The sequence below is a fragment of the Colias croceus genome, chromosome 29 (assembly GCF_905220415.1).
Source record: "Colias croceus chromosome 29, ilColCroc2.1".
NCBI lineage: Eukaryota > Metazoa > Arthropoda > Insecta > Lepidoptera > Pieridae > Colias > Colias croceus.
The window spans coordinates 883,047-905,283 of record NC_059565.1 but is presented as its reverse complement, the minus strand read 5'-3'; the positions used below and the strand labels follow the sequence as shown (position 1 = coordinate 905,283).

Sequence of the window (22,237 nt, the reverse complement as noted above, 5' to 3'; positions counted from 1 at the left end):
CTGATGCTGAAATGACGACAAACCGTTTCATGTCGATGCCAGTTGAAATTGCACTTTTAATAAATTTTGTACCGATTTTATAAAAATATTTAGTTACGACAGAAAAAGCTGTACTTAAGTAGCAAAAAGGCGCGTTTATGTGATTGACGTTTGAACTTAATATGTTCTCGAGAGCGAACGATAGAATTTCAATTTTGGCGCGTCTTCATAATCATAGACAACAGACAAGAAAAAATTGCCATGCGACGAAAAAAAATAATTTAGATAGAGATACAATCACATTTATTCTTACTATCCACGCAGACTGTTTCAACTTTTGTTTAATTTATTTTACTGTTGAATATAAAAGAGATTATAATGTTAGTTAACATGCTTGTTAAATTAGTCACGCATTTAGAACGCAACTCATCGATTTCGCTTAAATCACATAGGCCATGTTCATATGAAATCACGTTGGCTCATGTAATTTATACCAAGTTTATACCTTTCCATATTGCAATTTCTAAATAAATAACTTAGCTATGTCTAATGTTCCCCTAATAATAATGCGTAATTTTAAAATAAATAGAAGCAGAAATTGAAAAATTTTAAGGCTACACACGTTACACGTATTGCAAATTTTAAGTGATGTGAAGCATTCACTTAAAAGTATAAAAGCTTTATAATAATAAAAACCCGTATAGATTTACCATCATATACTTTACGTTCAAAGCTATGAACAAGGTTGAATTCTTGTTGTTGTTGAATTCTCTGTGTTTTCAGCGATCGCCATTTTATCCAAAACATCTTGTAATTCCGGCCAGGGTTCGTAGCGTTGGTTTATTATGATCATCTTATGGACTGATGGGTTGCGCAAATCCATTGTTCTAGATATATTATTAGCGGGACTGTGGTTTTTAAATACGACGTCCATCTGCAAAAGAAATTTCATATTATTATTAAAACTAGCAATAAAACTAGACTAGACAAAAAATTCAAATGGTTAGAGTTTTTCTATACTTACTATCTTTTCGCTCGCAGCTTCGCCAGGTCAAAACCAAAACAAATTATATACTTAATCTTTCCTTGAGAATCGCACTATCCAAAGGTGAAAACTGAATGAAAATGGGTGCAGTCATTTTTGAGATAATGGTGAATAGAGACACCGACAGAGGACAGACGTTGTTGCATTATTGTGATAGACAGAATATTGAAAATAGGTTTAACTAGATTTATATTTAAAAAATGAATCAAAAATTACCTTGTGTTGCGTAGCCCAAATACATGCTAGAAAGCACAATATAAAACTGAGTGCGGTCACGAAAAACAACGGTATAGTCTCCCAATGAACCCTCAACACGTAGAGAAGTTTTAATCTTTTCGGTATAGGAATATCATATTGTGTTGGTGGAATTACGCTTGAAGTTCTAACAATAACCCTATTCGGTTGCTTTAATAACATTAACGATGGTCGAAAGACGCGCGGTTTTAAAAATTTTGAAAGCATTTTACAATAAAAATTTACAAAACTTGTTTAAATAACTGTTCTATACTAAAACTGGGTACATAATGAGTCATATTATCATGTTATGATACTGGATCTTACATTCCAATTTTAAAATTTCAAAAGCACTAATACAAAAGACGCTTAGCAAAAGACGTATAGTTTGATGTATTTTATTTGTAAACATGTTCTCGATCCTTAAAATAATTGCTCCAGACAGTTTCAAAATTGCTAGCATAAGTAAATTGCTGTTACCCAAATCACTTACTGTGTCCTTTTTATTACCTATAGTTTTATTATACATATATATATATATATACATAAATACCCGTTTGCTTCTGTAGTAGGTATCACCCTTAATAATTATCACAATATAACTGATACTAATTCTTTTGATACTGCCTTCGAGCATATTAGAGGGTAGATGTCTACCCTCTTTAGTAAAATAATAAAACGTGTTGTGATCAAAACAGTTTATGTTTCATAAAAAATTATAACTGAAAATGAATCATACAATAATTATTAACATTAACAATAAGAATAAACAATAAACAATAAGAATAAGAATAAACAAAAATATTTCAGGACCATTTTCATACACGGCACGATTTGATCCCGTACTAAGCTTTCGCTTGTGTTATGGAAACCAGTGGCTGATAAACACAACACATATAAACAATAAATTTTAACAATAAATATTTCAAAAAAAAAAAAAATCACCACGCTTATGCGTGTTTACAAGTCTGTGCCCGCATTAGTGCCCTCTTCTGCGCGAGCGTCATTTTATCCAGAACGTCTTGCATCTCGGGCCACGGTTCATAGCGTTGGTTTATAATTATTATTTTGTGCACTGAAGGGTTCCGCAGATCCATGGTACGGGATATGCAATCACGGCTGTGGGTAGTATACACAACGTCTACCTGTAACAAAAAAAAATAAAAGATTCTTTATTTTAATTTTTTATTCGGACCTGTAGTTCCCGAGATCAGCGCGTTCAAACAAACAAACAAACCTTTCAGCTTTATAATAATATTAGTAAAGTTTATAAAACAAAGGCGATTTCAATACAGAAGTACTGCAACGATAGAGTGTACTTTATAAAAATGCTAAATATACAATGTTACGTACCTTGTTCAGAGTTGCCCAAATGCAAGATAGAACGCATATAGTACAGCTAGTCATGGTGACCGCGAATAAGGGTATTGTTTCCCAATAAACCCTCAAAACGTAAAGAATATGCAGTCTCTTCGGTATGGGAATATCATATTGTGTAGCCGGTATATAATCACCTGAATTTCTCACAATAATTTGATTTGGGTGTTTCATTTTGAACGAATGTAGCGAATGTCGTATAATAGATACTGGTCGCAAGAGTTTTGAAAGCATTTTAGTACAAAAATTTTAATAAATACATAAAATGCGTAAACTAAAGTAAAAAGCTTACTGACTGTCTATGTCATAATGATTTCTATTTTCAAAATACTTCATGCCGATATAAGAAAAAATTGGTTAAAGTTTTTAAAAGAGAAGTCATGGGAGAAGTCGTACTTACTTGGTGCTTTCCTTACTGTAATATAAAAAAAACTTTATTATGAAGCACTGACTACTAGCTTAACCACTAAATAAAAAAGGCACAATTTAATTATACGTTAAATAACGTACGCTAAAATAGTGATGAGAAAACTTGTGAGAAAATAAAGAAGGTATTTTCAAAAGATGCCAGTTTTCGTGAGAATAGACAAGCATAGAGTAAAAATGACACATGACATGTATTTTCTGTCAAACTCGATGACAGCCTCTGCCAAGTTAATATTTATGTAATTTAAAAATAAGAAAAATTCCAAATTTCTTTTCTAATTCCAATTCAGTTATAATTGAATCAAGCAAAATCAATAGAAATGGGTACTGTGCACGCCAAGGTATTATATAGTGATTTTTTATAAACATTTAACGAGAAATTTACATTGGTTTGTTAAGGTTATCTTTGATAAAAACAATAATCGGTAAAATTTCTTATATTAACGTACTTTATTTATTGAATTTATTTATTAGGATTATTGTCTCACATAAGTCGGTCTCAACCTGATAATGATATGGTTTAAGTGTATAAATGGGTAAATGTATGATGATTATAAACATTATAATAAGATTGCATTAAAATGAATTTATTTAACGAATTAACTTCTAAATCTTAGATATAAACTTAAGAGTCGAGCATGCTTTGGAAAGAAATGGGCCAGCATGTACTAGGGAAGGTTCATCCCCACAGAAGAACTGTGTTTATTTGACACATAGTTACTATGATTCGTATTTTATTATATACTAGCTTACCGCTCGCGGTTTCGGCCGCTTTGTCTAAAATCTAATAAATTATATACTAAAACCATCCTCTTGAATCACTATATCTATTAAAAAAAACCGCATCAAAATCCGTTGCGTAGTTTTAAAGATTTAAGCATACAAAGAGACATAGGGACAGAGAAAGCGACTTTGTTTTATACTATGTAGTATATTATTCATTATAAGTGTGGAACCAGTGTTCTTCCCAACTTTACTTTTTTGCCCATTAGAAACGTTAAAAGTATGTTTTGAAGTTTAAAATGCTTCTAGAAGTGTTAAATAAATGGTTGAATTTGAGTTTAATATGAAAATTACATATTTATTACTTTATTTAAGGCACAACAAGACATAAACACAGTTGGTGGAGGGCTGTTTGAGTTTGAAGAATCAATCGAACTTGACGACAGGATTCCTAAGCCGCAAATCAAATTGAACGGAGTTAGAGTGAGTATTTTATGAATTGATAGTAATCCTAGTAAACCTCAAGATAAAGCTACATTTTGACTGTTTTATGGATATCAATATTGGTCCGGGAGCCAGAAGCAGATTTTATGACCAAGTTCCTCTCAAGCGGTAATTAGTAAAATGCATCAAAGTATAGTATTATGAAGCCTCGTGAACGTCAGCTGGAGCTCGGTTGGGGGGGTGAGCGGTTGTAGCCTCCCACGCACGTAAGAAAAAAAAGTATATTCATTCATTTCCTCTCAGCTAAAAATTTGTCAAATTGTAGCTAACCCAATATCTCAACGAAAAATAATAATCAGCTGGTTACAGCATGGTGTATTATACGTCAGCTGGTGTCTCGAATATAATGAGACATTAACAAAATCATCGAGATACGTGGAATTCCATCAACATAAGTCCCAGTAAAAGATAAGTAATAACTTTATTAATTATATATTATACTATTATTTTTTTAATAAATAGAGTTAACTAATGTTTTTAGTGGGTTATTTCATATTTGTTACACTTTTAGGTAGTTATGTGAATTTGATGATATGATAGTTATTTTTAAATGCAGTTTATAATATTTGTAAAAACATGTTTACCGATGTGGCTGAATGTACGTAGTGTAATCATGTGCACAACTAACCATCTCCAAGTACCTTATTACTGTCTATATTATGCTAGCGTGTGTTGCTTGAATTTTTAAAAATAACGATAATAATTAAAGATATGTCATTTCATCTCAGATGAAAATTTGTGAGCTCATTGTTAAAATACTGATGCGATAAATAAAAAAAATCAGCTAGCAATAATTCGAGGAAAACCTAGTCAGTTGATGCATATAATGCTTCTGTCTAACTCCTATGTAATAACTTTCAAAGTACTCCTATGTAATAACTTTCAAAGTATCAGCTGACGGTTTTTCCACCAAGATACAGCCAGCTGACCTATATATATATCCACAGTTACATATAAGCTATCATCAGGTAAATTTTAGTTTGAGAGGAAATCACGGAAAATAATTTTATTTTTTTCATGTTCGAGACACCAGCTGACGTATAATACACCATGTTGTAACCAGCTGATTATTTTTTTTCGTTGAGATATTGGGTTAGCTACAATTTGACAAATTTTTAGCTGAGAGGAAATGAATGAATGTATTTTTTTTTCCTACGTGCGTGGGAGGCTACTACCGCTCACCCCCCCAACCGAGCGCCAGCTGACGTTCACGAGGCTTTATAATACTATACTCTGATGCGTCTGACGAATTATCTCTTGAGAGGAAATAATTATCCAAATTTGCACCTGGCTCCCTAACCATATCAATTATTAAATAAAATACTAGCAGTCCGCCCGGCTTCGCCCGTGGTACATATTTCGCAATAAAAGGTAGCCTATGTTCTTTCTCAGGGTCTAAAGATTGTCTGTGCCAAATTTCATCAAAATCGGTCCAGTAGTTTATGAGCCTATTCATTACAATCAAACAAACAAACAAAGTTTTCCTCTTTATAATATTAGTGTAGATAATAAGGATGAATTTCAAATCTTAGAAGTTTTACTTTCACTTGCTAGATCTAACGGACACAAAAATCATATTGAAATTGTTCTGTTGTGACGTGAAAGAAAGACATAAAAACACCGTGTTCCAGCAGTGGGAATGTATATGGGCTGGTGATGATGATGATGATGATGATGATGATGATGATGATGATACATTATTCTATTACAGGCTCGTGTAGACCGAGTGCACATAGACGGTTTAAACAGAACAAAAGATGACATAGTCAAGAGTGCTGTGGACGAATTGTTTCATGCTACTGATTTTGAAGATGTCATACTTAGAGCTCACAAGGTAAGGCTGGTTGCAGAGCTTGACCGACCGTCAGTGCGTACCGTCGGTCCTGACGATACGCATCAACAATTGTATGACTATGACACTAATGCGCATGACAATACGCGTGCGTATGGTCGGTCTAGCTATGAACGGTTTTGTGAATTTCCATACATATGACAAGCGCGACTGACGTACGCACTGATGGTCGGTCAAGCTCTGCAACCAGCCTAAGTGTTTTATGGTGTTAGAATTAGTGTGAGATATAACTGTAATTGTTAAGATTTGTTTCGTTTTCTTTCATATAATGATAAGATATTTTTTTTTTATAATTATTTATTGAAATAAAAAAAAAATTATCATTTAAATTATAAGGAAAGAGTATTTTGTTTTTTAATGTTGGTACGGAATGGCGGAAGACGTGGGTTCGAATCCTGCCTCGTCATCGAATTAAAAAAAAAATAGCATTTAAATACTATAAAAATCTAAATATGTAGTAATGATAGTGTTAAATAAATAGTTTCAATATTTTATTTGTATTTTGCAGGTCCGTCGTTCGCTCGATTCATTGGGTTGTTTTAAAGACATTGGTGTGCTAATTGATGTCTCCAGTGGTCCAGGTTCGACTCCTGAAGGGTTGGAGGTAAGATTTTTAACTGATTTTAGTTTTTGTTAATAATAACTTGTTTAATTTTTAGTTTAATAGCATTAAAATATTAAAAAATATCAGTTATTTTTAACATTTGTAACTTTGTATTAGGTAATTGTCAAATCTTCGTCGTATCCATACTAATATTATAAATGCGAAAGTAACTCTGTCTTTCTGTCTGTTACTCAATCACGCCTTAACTACTGAACCAATTTGCATGAAATTTGGTATAGAGATATTTTTATACCCGGGAAAGGACATAGGCTACTTTTTACCCCGGGAAATGGATAGGTTTTATCCTGGAAGTCCCACGGGGACGGGAACTATGCGGGTTTTTCTTTGACTGCGCGGTCGAAGCTGCGTGTGAAAAGCTAGTAGGAAATAATTGAGAAAGAATGTTTCGAAAATCGATTTTGTCGATTGTCCGCATTAAATCAATTTCTGGCTGCCTACAAAATAATATTTTTCCATTACAAACCTCTAGGACTATACATATATCAGTCATTTTTAACGTATGTAGTAATCATATTCTCTTCGGAATTAGTTTTATGTACAAAATAAAATTGCTAAAAATGAGAATATTTTTCTGCTCAACTACAAATGAAAAAAAATTACTATAATCAACTACAAACGTTTATCTATAGGAAACAACCGAAAAATGTTATTTTTTACAATTCCGGGATCGACTTTTTTGCCGTAACTGCAAACAAAATAATTTCATTACTACTAAATATCGAAATATTTAAAAAAAATTGTGTGCGTGTACTAGTGTGTACACGTAAGAAGTGAAACTTCTTTATGACCTTATTTTTCAAAAAATTATTTACTATATGTATGCAACTTTACAGATTTTATACGTCGAATCACGCGTGGTAGGGATAATAAAAAGATGGCGCGTAACGGAAAAATGTCACGCGTAACGAAAAAATGTTACACTAAATTTTTTTTCCAACCCCGATAAAGAAGTTTCACTTTAATATATTTTACTTTTTTAAATAATTTACTACAAAAATATGTGATTTTTATTAAGGGTGCCAAGTTACATTGCCTGAGAAACGTTTTTTTTAGTTAAATTTTGTGTGTGTGTGTTTTTTTTGAGGATTTTTGTTAAATTTATGTACTCGTATGTGTTGACGTTATTCTAATAAAATATGTAAGAGAGAAAAATTATTACATAATGAGACTGTATGGATATTTAATTGGTTTTTAACCAAATTATAAACAGAAATACGTTTTATAATGTAACTACTGTTTTTATAATATATATTATACTAGAGGTCCGCCCCGGCTTCGCCCGTGGTACATATTTCGCAATAAAAGGTAGCCTATGTCCTTTCTCGGGTATCAAAATATCTCCATACCAAATTTCATGCAAATTGGTTCAGTAGTTTACGCGTGATTGAGTAACAGACAGACAGACAGAGTTACTTTCGCATTTATTTATTTATTTATTTATTTATTTATTTATTTATTTATTTATTTAATTTAGACATACCAACAGAGTACACATGAAAATTATCACAATTAAAACTAAACAACTATCGAATATTAATATGATGTATACACCAATTACAGGTATGCACAAGAAAACTTATAATATAATTACGTTACTGTTGTTTTAAGTGCTTAAATAAATTTAATTAAAAGAATAGAAAAAATAAATCGTTCAACATAATTTCTTCTACTGAATTTTTGTGCCAAACAAGAAATTTGTAATTTTTTTGCGAAAAACTATAATTGAATCAAAATTTATGTCTATTATACCACCCAGCGACTTACATAGGTCATTAAAAGTACTACATATGCGAGTTACTGGAGAGTTTCTACCAACATTATTACGACAATTATTATTATTTATAATATTAGTATGGATATATTTTCAGGTGACGTTCCAAGTGCAAGAGCTATCTCGTATAGTGGGCGGTGTGAACACGACGGTCAGTGAGAATGAAGGAAACCTTGTTCTTGGTGAGTTTGAGAAAGGAAAAGATTGATAAAAGATAAAAAAAAAATATGTTTTTGACATAAAAAAGATAGAATAAATAGTCTGGCATGTGTATGGGTGTGTGTGTGTACACACACAGTGAAGAATAGGTACATATATATTTTAAGTAGCTTTCCGCCCGCGGCTTCGCCCGCTTTGCCTAATTTGAAAATATGTATTCTATCACGAAAGGGGATTCAAACCCGCGAATGAACTACGCCAAGATCTATGTTTCTATTTATTTATCTACTAGCTTTTCGCCCGCGGCTTCGCCCGCATTTTCAAAGGAAAACCCGCATAAATCCCGTTCCTGTATGATTTCCGGGATAAAACCTATCCTATGTGTTAATCTAAGTTACCCTCTATATGTGTGCTAAATTTCGTTGTAATCGGTTCAGAAGAATTTGCGTAAAATAGTAACAAACATACAGATACACATTTATCCTCACAAACTTTCGCATTTATAATATTAGTAGGATAGTAGAATAGAAATATAAGCTGTGCCCCGCGGTTTCACCCGCATTGCTCCGCTCCTGTTGGTCTTAGCGTGACGATATAGCCTTCCTCGATAAATAGAAAGAAGAAAGAAAGAAAGATCATTTATTTGACTCCACAATAATAACAAACACAATTGACACAGAATACAATAATTAAAATTAAAACATAAATAAAATTTAAACATATATTAAAACAACACAACAAATAGGCTATCTAACACCGAAAGAATTTTTCAAATCGGACCAGTAGTTCCCGAGATTAGCGCGTTCAAACAAACAAACAAACAAACTCTTCAGCTTTATAATATTAGTATAGATATAAAACCTCCTTCTAGGTATTAGATTGCCCAACGTAGCCGGTCGCGGTGAGCGTGTATCAGCGGAATACAGTGTTGGACACAGGAGTTCGTCCAACTTCAGTGTGGCGGCTACAAAACCGTTCCCGAGGAGCGGTTTGCAGCCTGTGTGAGTTAAGTTTAGATTGTATTTATAGCTGTTATACAGTGTTGGACACAGGAGTTCGTCCAACTTCAGTGTGGCGGCTACAAAACCGTTCCCGAGGAGCGGTTTGCAGCCTGTGTGAGTTAAGTTTAGATTGTATTTATAGCTGTTATACAGTGTTGGACACAGGAGTTCGTCCAACTTCAGTGTGGCGGCTACAAAACCGTTCCCGAGGAGCGGTTTGCAGCCTGTGTGAGTTTAGTTTAGATTGTATTTATAGCTGTTATACAGTGTTGGACACAGGAGTTCGTCCAACTTCAGTGTGGCGGCTACAAAACCGTTCCCGAGGAGCGGTTTGCAGCCTGTGTGAGTTTTACTTTTGATAATTAATTTAATTATTGTCTTCGTTAACTTTATTGTTACCATTAAGTTCTCTATTATCATTGTCATTAACTTCCTTATTATTTGCTTAGTCGTAATCATCGTGATTCGATTCGATCGATTATTAAAAATTAACGCCCGCGGCTTCGCCCGCTTTGTCTAAAACCTAATAAATTATATACTAAAACCTTCCTCTTGAATCACTCTATCTATTAAAAAAAAGCGCATCAAAATCCGTTGCGTAGTTTAGAGATTCACATACAAATGGACATAGGGACAGAGAAAGCGACTTTGTTTTATACTATGTAGTGATAAACTTAATCGCCCCTTAAAAAAAACACTAAAAACTTCTGACTTTTTAAGATAATATTTTTTTGCAGTTTGACAACCACAGTATATCAACAGAATCATGAATACCCATGGTCCGGGTACAGACTGCTAGATCGAGGAGTTCTACTAGACATGGCTTTTAAATCTTCACCTGCTGTAAGTTTCTTATTATTAAGCTATTGCATAGCTTCTATCGCGGGCCTTGAGCGCGGGGACCGAATCTAGAAATTCCGTAACGAAAAAACCTCACGCTCCCCACTCCTTGGGGCGGAGGTGTGGCTTGAAGGCATAGCATGCAATAGCGCAACCGCCCCAGTGCCCGAGTGACACACGGCGTTTTTTATTTATTTTAGTGTTTATTGTATCACTAGCTGCGCTCCGCGGTTTTACCTGCAGTGCTCTGCTCCTATTGGTCTTAGCATGATGATATATAGCCTATAGCCTTCCTCGATAAATGGGCTATCTAACACCGAAATATTTTTTTCAAGTCGGACCAGTAGTTCTTGAGATTAGCGCGTTCAAACAAACAAACTCTTCAGCTTTATAATATTAGTATAGATTATTAATCAGACGTTTCGCACACTTTACAGTGATTATTATAATGAATAAATCGTGTTAAAAATCTTTAATTTTTAACCGACTTCAAAAAAAAGGAGGAGGTTATCAATTCGGCCGGTATATTTTTTTTTTAATGTATGTACACCGATTACTCCGAGGTTTCTGAACCGATTTAAGTGATTCTTTTTTTGTTCGATGCGGGATGGTGTCGAATTGGTCCCAAAAATTTTATTCGGATAGGCCCAGTAGTTTTTATTTTATGAGCATTTTTGTCTGTAGGTATTTGTAAATTTTGCAAGTGCAAGTTTGAAGTCGGTTGTTTTTAACGCAGTTATCACTTGTTAAACAACCAATTATGATTTTTTTAATAATGATGACATATTTCGTCTAGTTTATAACGAAAACTGATTATTATTATATTACAGACAAAACATAATCTACAATGGGAAGGTATGATTCGCGATACCTCTGTACTGAGTAAGACCACAAGTTTCAAAGTACGCGAGAGCAGTGGTGAGTGTTTTCCATCTACCTTCTATTTTTTGTATTTTTTTTCTATACATATAATAAATCTGTAGAAGGGTCAATTCTGTACATTGAAAATATTGAAAAAATAAATAGCAGGGGGTGTTACAGAATCGATACCAAACCCAAATATGTGATTAAAAAATTTTTGTCTGTCTGTATGTGAAGGCATCACGTGAAAACTAACGGTTCGATTTCGATGAAACTTGGTATAATTATACCTTATTATCCTGGGCATAAAATAGGATACTTTTTATCCCGTAAAAATACGTAGAAAAAAAATTAATCTTAAAGTTGGGCGCGGACGGAGTCGCGGGTGGAAGCTAGTTTGTTAATAAAGGTTTTATGTTTAAACTATTGCATTTATTCCTTGATTGGACTTTATATTAATATGCACCACTGTCCGCTTCACCCGCAACTTCCTTCCGCGTACGGTGAAACTGTGGAACGATCTGCCACCTGCGGTGTTCCCGAACAACTACGACATTGGGGCCTTCAAGAAAAGAGCGTATTTGTCTATTAAAGGCGGGTAAAGCACCTGTAACACTACTTGTGTTACAAGTGTTTATGGGCGGTGGTGACCACTTAACATCAGGTGGCCCACCTGCTCCTTTGCTTGCTCTGACATAAAAAAAAAATGCATTATTTCTCTATGCTTTTCTAATCAAAATTATTTTTAGTCTACTGTATACTGTATAGGCGATTATAAATTTTTACTCGTTACTTATTTATTGTTGAATTTTTTTTTATAAATTATGCTACTTAGTTTCATCAAAAATGTTATGTGTAGTTTTATTTTGACACATATTACAATCAGTGTCTTAAATTCACATATTATTAAAAAATTGGTCCTTCAAGCCGGATTCATGATAAAATTATCTACCACTAGCGGTCCGCCCCGGCTTTGCCGCGTTTTATTTCGCAATAAAAGGTAGCCTATGTTCTTTCTCAGGGTCTAAAGATTATCTGTGCCAAATTTCATCGAAATCCGTCCAGTAGTTTATGCGTGAAAACCAAACATACATACAAACCTTTCCTCTTTATAATATTAGTCTAACGACATTACCGGTGCATAAGTCAGTTATACGCAACATAGTATCTGGAATAAGAACATATTGCCAACGATTACTTTGTGTATTATCTTTTGTTAAATACTTCATTTATCAATTACTAGTGGTCCGCCCCGGCTTCGCCCGTGGTACATATTTCGCAATAAAAGGTAGCCTATGTCCTTTCTCGGGTATTAAAATATCTCCATACCAAATTTCATGCAAATTGGTTCAGTAGTTTAGGCGTGATTGAGTAACAGACAGACAGACGGAGTTACTTTCGCATTTATAATATTAGTATGGACACTGATTTCAACATGGAAATTATCAGTCACCCGCATTGCTCTGCTCCTGTTGGTCTTAGCGTGATGATATACAGCTTAAAGCCTTCCTCGATAAATGGGCTATCTAACACCGAAAGAGTTTTTCAAAACGGACCAGTCCTGAGATTAGCGCGTTCAAACAAACAAACAAACTCATCAGCTTTATAATATTAGTATAGATATTAATATTAATAATTACTATAGGGCCGGTGCTAAAATCAGTCATACGCCACATAGTATCAGTGGACCACAGGGACGAGAACATTTTCCCAACTCGAGGTACCTGGGTTCAGTTCTCGAGCGAGCTCGCGGGGCTGGGAGGGGGGGTGGCCAATATAAAGACGGAGTTACACGCGGAGGCCAATAAGGAGATCGCGCCCGGTTTTGTAAGTATGGCTGTGTGGAGGTGTGGAATGGATGAGCTTGAGATTTTGTTGTCATTTTTAAGGAAGTGGTATATAAATTAAATTTTTGAAATGAAAGTTCTTTAGGCGTGTTGAGAGTAAAATTTCAAGGTCGCGTCATAGCCTTACCGTGTCGTTATGGAATAAGCGACGATTTTGGTATCTTTGAATCTTGTCAAAGAAGTTTCACTTCTAACACGTGTGCTCGGCACATACGCCCTTTTTTGTAACTGTTTTTTTTATACTTTTTAACCGACTTCAAAAAAAAGGAGGAGGTTATCAATTCGGCCGGTATATTTTTTTTTTTTTTTTTTTTTTTTATGTATGTACACCGATTACTCCGAGGTTTCTGAACCGATTTTCGTGATTCTTTTTTTGTTCGATGCGGGATGGTGTCGAATTGGTCCCATAAAAATTTTATTCGGCTAGGCCTAGTAGTTTTTATTTTATGAGCATTTTTGTCTGTACTCGATGACTTAATTTCAATGTAGCAAGTAACTTTGATTCACTTCCCGGTAACCGATTGAGCTGAAATTTTGTATACGAATGTAAATTGGATAGCGATGAAACATTCTCATGACATGGAGCTGATCTGATGATGGAATCGGAAGGTGGCCATAGGAACTCAGTAATATATTGACTCAACTTTATCGAGTTTGGGCTCGTTTGATTCGTGTTGAAAAATACACTAAAAAGTATTAAATAAAAATAACTGCGTTAAAAACAACCGACTTCAAAAACGGAAAAGTAAGAAATAAAAAAGATTTGATATTATTAATTACTACATATTATTTTTATGTGCTATTTATTAAATAGGTTTGAAGTCGGTGCCAAACACTAAGCACTTAGTATTAAGCCCATGCACCGACATCAAACCTTTTTAGTAAATAGCACATAAAAATAATATGTAGTAATTAATAATATCAAATCTTTTTTATTTCTTACTTTTCCGTTTTTGAAGTCGGTTGTTTTTAACGCAGTTATTTTTTATAGTTTCCAATCTGGTTTCTGGCCATCTGGTTTCCATAACACACGCGAAAGAGCGCGATTGCAGAGTGGCAAATAAAATGCTTTTCTTGTATTTTCAAGCAGATTTAATTAGATTACTTTTGTTGTACGTACAACCACTTCGATGTTCCACAGAGTAGAGAGAGACCATAGATATACACAGTATTTGGAAGGCACGCAATTTAGAATTAACACAGATAATAAATAGATTTACTTTAACAGCTTAAAGTACCCGTCACGAGAAGCTATAAATTATGTAAACAAACATCTTTTACTAAGTAAACATTTTATACTGCGAGATAATCATAAATTGACCATATTCAATCGACATGAAATATAGACGGGTTATATGAAAGTAACAACCTATTTAATTTAGTCGGATCATATTTTAACGACGCAAAGCGCTATCGTTTGTGTTTCTTGGTACCGGAACGCGTCCGTCGCAGGGATTGTGAACTATCGGGACGCCATTTTGAAATAAACGCATCATTCGAGTTTCGAATGCGTACGAGTTTGTTTCATTGCTTTGCATATATCGCGGATCTGGTTGTTATTGTTAATTTTGTTATTGTTTCGTTATCACTTTTTTATTGTTGTTACTTTAATTGTTGCGTTAATTTTATTTGTTATTACGTATAATGGAGCCAGTAGCCAGTACATCTAAGGAAATAAATTCGCCACGAAAAAAACGTCAAAAGGTGCGTAATACAATTTATCTAAAATATATAATAAGTAAAAAGAAAGAGTTGTTTGTTCAAACGCGCTAATCTTTGGAAACTTAAGGTTAATATTAGAAGTAGGTTTTAAATTGTGAAGTAATTGGTTAGGTTAATTGGTATACCTGGAGATATAGCTTGAGCTTCGTGTGACAAGTGACTACCGGTGATTTTAACATTAAACAAATTCATTTTTTTTGTTGGTCCAAATGTTGTGAACTCCTGAACACTTGTTTACAAAATTTATAGCTTCTCATGACGGTTACTTTAGTATCGGATCAGATCGTGCCGTGTGTGAAATTTTTTCTGAAATATTTATTTTGAAAAATGTACTTTACAGGTGGTCCAATTGACCGGGGCAGGGGGGGTGTTACACGACGTTTTCGGGACGGAATTGGCTGATTTATTCTATCTCGGGGGCCCCGGGACTTTACGGGGCTTCCAGCAAAGGGGTGCGGGGCCCCATAGTGATGGACTCGCTACCGGGGGCACTGTAAGTAATCCCATCCTATCCTACTTAACTCAAACTCAAACATTTATTTATTCAATTAGACTTCTTCGAGAAGCACTTTTGAAAGGTCAATACATATTTTTAACCGACTTCAAAAAAAAAGGAGGAGGTTATCAATTCGGCCGATTACTCCGAGGTTTCTGAACCGATTTACGTGATTCTTTTTTTGTTCGATACGGGATGCTGTCGAATTGGTCCCATAAAAAATTTATTTTTTATGGGAACAATTTTGATACCCGAGAAATGACATAGGCTACCTTTTATTGCCAATTATCTTTGTACCACGGGCGAACCCGGGGCGGACCTCTAGTAATATTATAAATTGAGTTTGTGATAATGTATGTGTAGGTTTGTTACTCTTTCACGCAGATACTACTGAACCGATTACAATGAAATTTAGCACACACATTTGAACAATTTAAACAACATATAGATGGTAACTTGGATTAACGCATAGGATAGGTTTTATCCCGGAAGTCCCACGGGAACGGGAACTATGCGGGTTTTTCTTTGAAAACGCGGGCGAAGCCGCGGGCGGAAAGCTAGTATATTATAATATAGAAATTTTAAAGGCAGGCAGAAGACGCGGGTTTGAATTCATCTATACTAATATTATAAAGCTGAAGAATTTGTTTGTTTGTTTGAGCGCTAATTTCAGGAACAGTTGGTCCAATTTGAAAAATTCTTTCGGTGTTAGATAGCCCATTTATCGAGGAAGGCAAGCTAATATAACTAGCTGTGCCCCGCGGTTTCACCCGCATTGCTACGCTCCTGTTGGTCTTCCTCGATAAATGGGCTATCTAACACTGAAAGAAGTTTTCAAATCGGATCAGTAGTTCCCGAGATTAAAACAAACAAACAAACTCTTCAGCTTTATAATATTAGTATAGATAATAATATAAAAATGAATCGCAAAATGTGTTGGTAAGCGCATAACTCGAGAACGGCTGAACAGATTTTGATAATTCTTTTTTTATTATATTCGTTGAAGTACGAGGATGGTTCTTATGTAGAGAAAACGTAAATATGTACCACGGGCGAAGCCGGGGCGGACCGCTAGTATTAGTATAGATGTATAGATTTACTTAAATTTTGTCCACAGATGTACTGGGCCTCTGGTCTCCACCTATTCACCCCCCTCCCCTTCCAGCCCGGGAAGGGAGGTCTCGGGGAGTTGTTTAGATCCCATTTATTTGTAAATGCTGGCTGTTTGGCACATCCTGGTGAGCTTTTTGTTTATTTTTTTGTGTTTTTTTTTAAAAGTTTAGGATCGTTTTATGGTATTTGTTTTGTTTCTATTTTTTTTAACTGTAGTGTAGCGTCTATGATGGTCTGTGTATGTTTTTATACATATTGTGCTTTTTTTAGTGAAACTTCTTTAGGCTCGTTGAGAGTAAAATTTCAAGGTCGCGTCAAGGCAATACCGTCACGTCATGGAGTAAAGCTACGATTTTGGTATCCTTAAATCTTGCCAAAGAAGTTTGCTCTGCTCTGCACACACGCTATTTTTATTTGTTATACTATAATAGGAATTTATTTAGATCAAGAATAAAAGTGGCCCTAATATGCTTCCTTGCGGTACTCCATATTCTCTTCAATTTCAAATTTAATAAGTTTTTAAGTCAATGGAGAGTAATTTGTTGTGATATTGCCGAAAACATACGTAACTTTATACAGGTAGCATTCTGTTTCCAAAAGAATCCATGTGCTTCGTGTTTTGGTTATGTGATACAGAATCAAAAGCCTTGTTCAGATCAGAAAAATATTGTTTTAGTTAATATTAGTAGGATGATATAGTTTTCTTTTACCTGGTTTCTGTGTATTTAGGTCCTTAGTGTGTTAGATTGCACGTTATTGCCAGTGCTTGTTATATGTATTGTATACTGTATTGTTATTTAGTACTGTATTGCTGCTGTATATTCATATTTATTGTGTATTTTTACCATTATACTGATATTTATTGTGTATTTCTGTCATTATACTGATATTTATTGTGTATTTCTGCCATTATACCGATGTTTATTGTGTATTTTCTGCAATTAACGCAGAGGACCAAGCGATAGTCGAAGCGCTGAGCGCTGTCCGCGTGTCCATCGGCGCCGGAGTCGCCCTACGCCTCGGTCGGGCCGCTCGCGTGGAGCTGAACTACTGCGTGCCGGTGCGGGCCCGCGGCGGGGACGCACCGGCGCGCGGCCTGCAGCTCGGTGTGGCCGCGCAGCTGCTGTAGGTGAGTGGGGTGGGGATGTGTGGGGGGAAGTGGGGAGAAGTAAGGGGGGAAGGTAGGGGGGAGGGGGTAAGTGAGGAGATATAGGGAGCGGCCTGAAGCTCGGCGTGGCCGCGCAGCTGCTGTAGGTGAGTGGGGGTGGGGATAAGTGGTGAGTGGGGAGAAGTAAGGGGGAGGGGGAAAGGTAGTGGGGGGGGTTAAGTGAGGAGATATAGGGAGCGGCCTGAAGCTCGGCGTGGCCGCGCAGCTGCTGTAGGTGAGTGGGGGTGGGGATGTGTGGGGGGAAGTGGGGAGAAGTAAGGGGGGAAGGTAGGGGGGAGGGGTAAGTGCGAAAACGCAAGTAATAGTAATAGGCAGTCCTCACTTCATATCTAGGGTTTCTTTTGAAGACCTGCCTGCAATTACTATCGATGGTGTTGATGTTGACTACAGTCCGACGGTTAAAAATTTCGGCATATGGTTTGACCAAACTCTATCGTGGACAGAACACGTACAACAGGTAAGCCGTAAGATCTTTGGGGTTGGTTCGATGCTAAGACGACTGCGCAATTTTCTACCAAAACCCACGAAAATTTTGCTCGCGCAGTCTTTGCTTCTTTCTATCCTTGACTACGCTGATGCAAGCTATTTAGACCTTACTGAGGAGCACCTTAACAAGTTGGAACGTCTTCAAAATTTTGCAATTAGATTTATCTTTGGTTTACGTAAATTCGACCATATCTCCGATTTCCGCTCACAGCTCAGATGGCTTCCTATCCGTCTTCGCCGGAATATGCATATCCTTTCCTTATTATACTCCATCCTTTTTGATCCTAGAACTCCTTCCTATTTGAAAAAAAGATTTGTGTTTATGGGGTCTTCTCATGAACTCAATCTCCGTTCCTCCAACAATCTAACGCTTCGTATGCCTGTTCACACTTCCAAATTCTACGATTGCTCTTTTACCGTACAAGCCGTAAGATTGTGGAACTCTCTCCCGACAACGATCAGGCAAGCCCAATCTTTATATAGTTTTAAAACTCTTGTTAAGAACTACTATCTATCTCTTTAATGCTGTTTGTCTATGTTCTTTGCTGATTTAGTTATATTCTATTTATGTAAATTTATTTTCCTCTCTTCTAATATTTGTATTCCTATACTGCTCATTTCTCCTTTGTTTTTGTATAATATTATTTGATTCTTAAGTTATCTATCTATGTATAATTACAGTTTCTTGTATATGTATGTATTTATGCACTATCTACCTTTTTACTGATTTATTTTTCCTATATCCCAAGGTTGCCTGGAAGAAATCGCTTTTAAGCGATAAGGCCGCCAAATTGTACATTTATTATAATAATATCGTTTCTGTAAATTTTGTTTTTGTGTGCAATAAAGTGTTTTCTATCTATCTATCTATCTATCTAAGTGAAAAGATAGGAGGGGAGAAGTAAGGAGCGGCCTGAAGCTCGGTGTGGCCGCGCAGCTGCTGTAGGTGAGTGGGGTAAGGGGAGCGGGGAGCAGGGAATGGGGGAGAGGGGAAAGGTAGTGGGGAGGGGGAGGGGGGTAAATGAGGAGATATGGGGAGCGACCTGAAGCTCGACATGGCCGCGCAGCTGCTGTAGGTGAGTGGGGGTGGGGATGTGTGGGGTTGAGTGGTGAGTGGGGAGAAATATGGGGGGGGGAGGAGGGTAGGTAGTGGGGAGGGAGATAGGAGGGGAGAAGTGTGTAGCGGTCTGCAGCTCGGCGTGGCCGCGCAGCTGCTGTAGGTGAGTGGGGGTGGGGATAAGTTGTGAGTGGGGAAGTGGGGAGGAGGAAAGGTAGTGGGGAGGGAGATAGGAGGGGAGAAGTGGGTAGCGGTCTGCAGCTCGGCGTGGCCGCGCAGCTGCCGTAGGTGAGTGGGGTGGGGATGTGTGGGGGGAAGTGGGGAGAAGTAAGGGGGGAAGGTAGGGGGGAGGGGTAAGTGAAAAGATAGGAGGGGAGAAGTGAGGAGCGGCCTGTAGCTCGGTGATGCCGCGCAACTGCTGTAGGTGAGTGGGGTAAGGGGAGCGGGGAGCAGGGAATGGGGGAGAGGGGAAAGGTAGTGGGGAGGGGGAGGGGGGTAAATGAGGAGATATGGGGAGCGGCCTGAAGCTCGGCATGGCCGCGCAGCTGCTGTAGGTGAGTGGAGTAAGGGGAAGTGGGGAGCGGGGAACGCACTACTGCGGGCCGCTGCGAAACTAAATAGTCTAAGATTCCACCGCAGGAAAAATTTTTTGCTGAAACCAAAATGTTTTATATATATAATAATAAATTAGGAGAATATACAGGGTGACTGGTAAGACGTCAAACGCATTTTGACAGGAGCTTCTTCTCATGAAACTGAACAACTTTTGTTCTACAACTTTGCTGAATTCGTAGAAAAAAAAATTGGACTTTGTATGGAAATCGGTCAGCTGATTAGCGAAGTTTCCTTACAAATTCCAATTTTTTTTTACGAATTCAGCAAAGTTGTAGAACAAAAGTTGTTCAGTTTCATGAGTAGAAGCTCCTGTCTAAATTCGTCTAACGTCTTACCTTTCACCTGGTATATCGACTAGGTTGCCAGTCAAAATTTGGCCGCAAGCATTTTTAATTGATATTCATATTAAAATTATTTCGCACTAATCCTGTTATGGAATCTCGTATTAAAAGGTCCGTTCACACAAACCGGCTCGGAGGGAGCATCATATTATTTTTCTTTTTCTTTTCACATAGACTGGATCATATACGGGCCGGCTAAAAGCGATCTACGGCTGCGCGAATGTGAAAGGGCATGCAATCGGGGAGAAATGTGTACGAGAAAAGCGTCGCGATCGGATCCGGTCACCTCTTCTTAATATTTCCGAGATAAAATATATAATAATAAAATTGTTTGACCGCGTTTCGTAAATAAAAATAAATTTACCAATCACTTTCAAACATTCTTAATGACAAAAGCAGTGCACATGCAAAAAAATGCATGCAAATTACTACAAATACTAAAAACTCTGTTTTCAACGTGATAAGAATCTCCTCTCCTCTCCTTGCCGATTAGTGTGAACGGACCCTAAAATATTTTTTTAGGTCATCTTTATCAATTTATATTGTAATCCAACGCAACTAGCTCAACTACTGCGTGCTTGTCTCGTCGACAAAAGTAATAAACCAAAAATCATTAAATATCGGTTCAGCCGTTCTCTAGTTAAGAATGGTGTAACAAACACACCGTCATTTTACGTGTTACGCTCAAAGACTGTAATCGATCGTTGAGTGAAAAATCTCACAAAATTGCAATCACAGTAAAAGATCCACATAGTGATATTCGTGTCTTAACTGACATGCTATTTGATCACGTATCGTGGAAATAAAGGAAGCCAAAAATTTCGAGTTGTCAATCTTTTACTGCACGACGCGTAATTTAATAATTTTTTTCCGCACAAAAATAATAAAAATGTCATTTATTCATCAATATCTCATAATATGTTCTCTTTTCAGGTAAAGAAAGAAGAATTTATCCTGAATCAACTTGAAGTTATGTAAATTATTTGTGTCTGTAGCCATAGTAATGTTAAATAAATATATTGTTACTATATTGTATCGTTTTATTTCAACTTTACAACCCAATAGAATAGTAAAATACACACGATCTAGGAAATTTAAAAAACCACTTGAGAAACGATTATCAGCGATTGCCAAGAATGAGGGATTTTAAACATAGGAGTAATCATTAGCATGTTGACCTAAGAAAATGCATAAAAATAATAATAGTTTAAAAAAAACTAAAAAACACGCTTTTTATAGAAAACTGAACTAAAAAATAGAAAATTTTATCAAATTAGTGTATTGTCATCGGTCCTCAATAAATCTACAAAGTTTGAACGAAATCTGTCCGTTTAAAGTGGGTCAAAATCGCGCCCAAAGAAGTCGGTTACAAACATACAAACATACAGGTGAAGCTAATATAAAGCGTGTAACAACAGTTTTTTAACACAAATTTTTTGATGTCCATATAAAAATATACAATACAATACAAACAAATACAGAAGCTAAATTAACTTCACAAAATACAGAATAAAACAATTACTAGCTGATAAAGCAACAAATTCCATTGTTTTTAATATTTTTAATTTGGTGTGGTAAATAAAATTATTGAACTGGTATAATATCAAGGTTATTTACTTCTTTTAATAATGCTAGATTATAATGTTAAAACACGTGTGCAACTTTTATACCTACTTATTAAATCAGTAGAACATGTTACTAATTAATAACAATTAACTTATGTAATAAACACTAAGGCTTGGTTGCACCCTATTTTAGTTATAGTTAAGGATAATGTCAAATTTAACAATAACGATAACGGTAACTTAACAGTGACAGTGAAATGGGTTGCACCAATGTATTTTTTAGCAAAATTAATGTTATCAAAGTCTCAAGTCAACCGATTTTAAATTTGAATTGCACCCCGGGTGCAGATTGATCTAACTTGAAAGAAAGGATTGGTTACATCTCAGTTTATAGAAGCAAAATTTTTTTTTTTCTAATTTTTAAAAACCA

At 35.9% G+C, this 22,237-nt stretch overlaps 3 protein-coding genes across 3 annotated transcripts; 1 reads left to right on the top strand and 2 right to left on the bottom strand.

The window, feature by feature from the left end:
- Positions 1 to 2,071: 2,071 nt before the first annotated feature.
- LOC123704356 lies at positions 2,072 to 2,989 on the bottom strand. Its single transcript, XM_045652711.1, has 2 exons — positions 2,612 to 2,989; positions 2,072 to 2,403 (listed from the first exon to the last, which is right to left on the bottom strand). Exons 1-2 carry the CDS (start codon positions 2,867 to 2,869, stop codon positions 2,209 to 2,211), a joined length of 453 nt encoding a protein of 150 aa, XP_045508667.1. The 5' UTR covers positions 2,870 to 2,989; the 3' UTR covers positions 2,072 to 2,208.
- Positions 2,990 to 3,268: 279 nt separating this feature from the next.
- Positions 3,269 to 21,272, top strand: LOC123704345 (sorting and assembly machinery component 50 homolog). Its single transcript, XM_045652700.1, has 13 exons — positions 3,269 to 3,402; positions 4,160 to 4,267; positions 6,000 to 6,122; positions 6,649 to 6,744; positions 8,634 to 8,718; positions 9,567 to 9,696; positions 10,434 to 10,539; positions 11,367 to 11,454; positions 13,043 to 13,224; positions 15,307 to 15,459; positions 16,580 to 16,700; positions 17,526 to 17,704; positions 21,176 to 21,272. Exons 1-12 carry the CDS (start codon positions 3,382 to 3,384, stop codon positions 17,702 to 17,704), a joined length of 1,392 nt encoding a protein of 463 aa, XP_045508656.1. The 5' UTR covers positions 3,269 to 3,381; the 3' UTR covers positions 21,176 to 21,272.
- On the bottom strand, positions 19,101 to 20,623 carry LOC123704255 (extensin-like). The gene is made up of 2 exons (XM_045652564.1): positions 20,607 to 20,623; positions 19,101 to 19,938 (listed from the first exon to the last, which is right to left on the bottom strand). Exons 1-2 carry the CDS (start codon positions 20,621 to 20,623, stop codon positions 19,101 to 19,103), a joined length of 855 nt encoding a protein of 284 aa, XP_045508520.1.
- Positions 21,273 to 22,237: the final 965 nt, after the last annotated feature.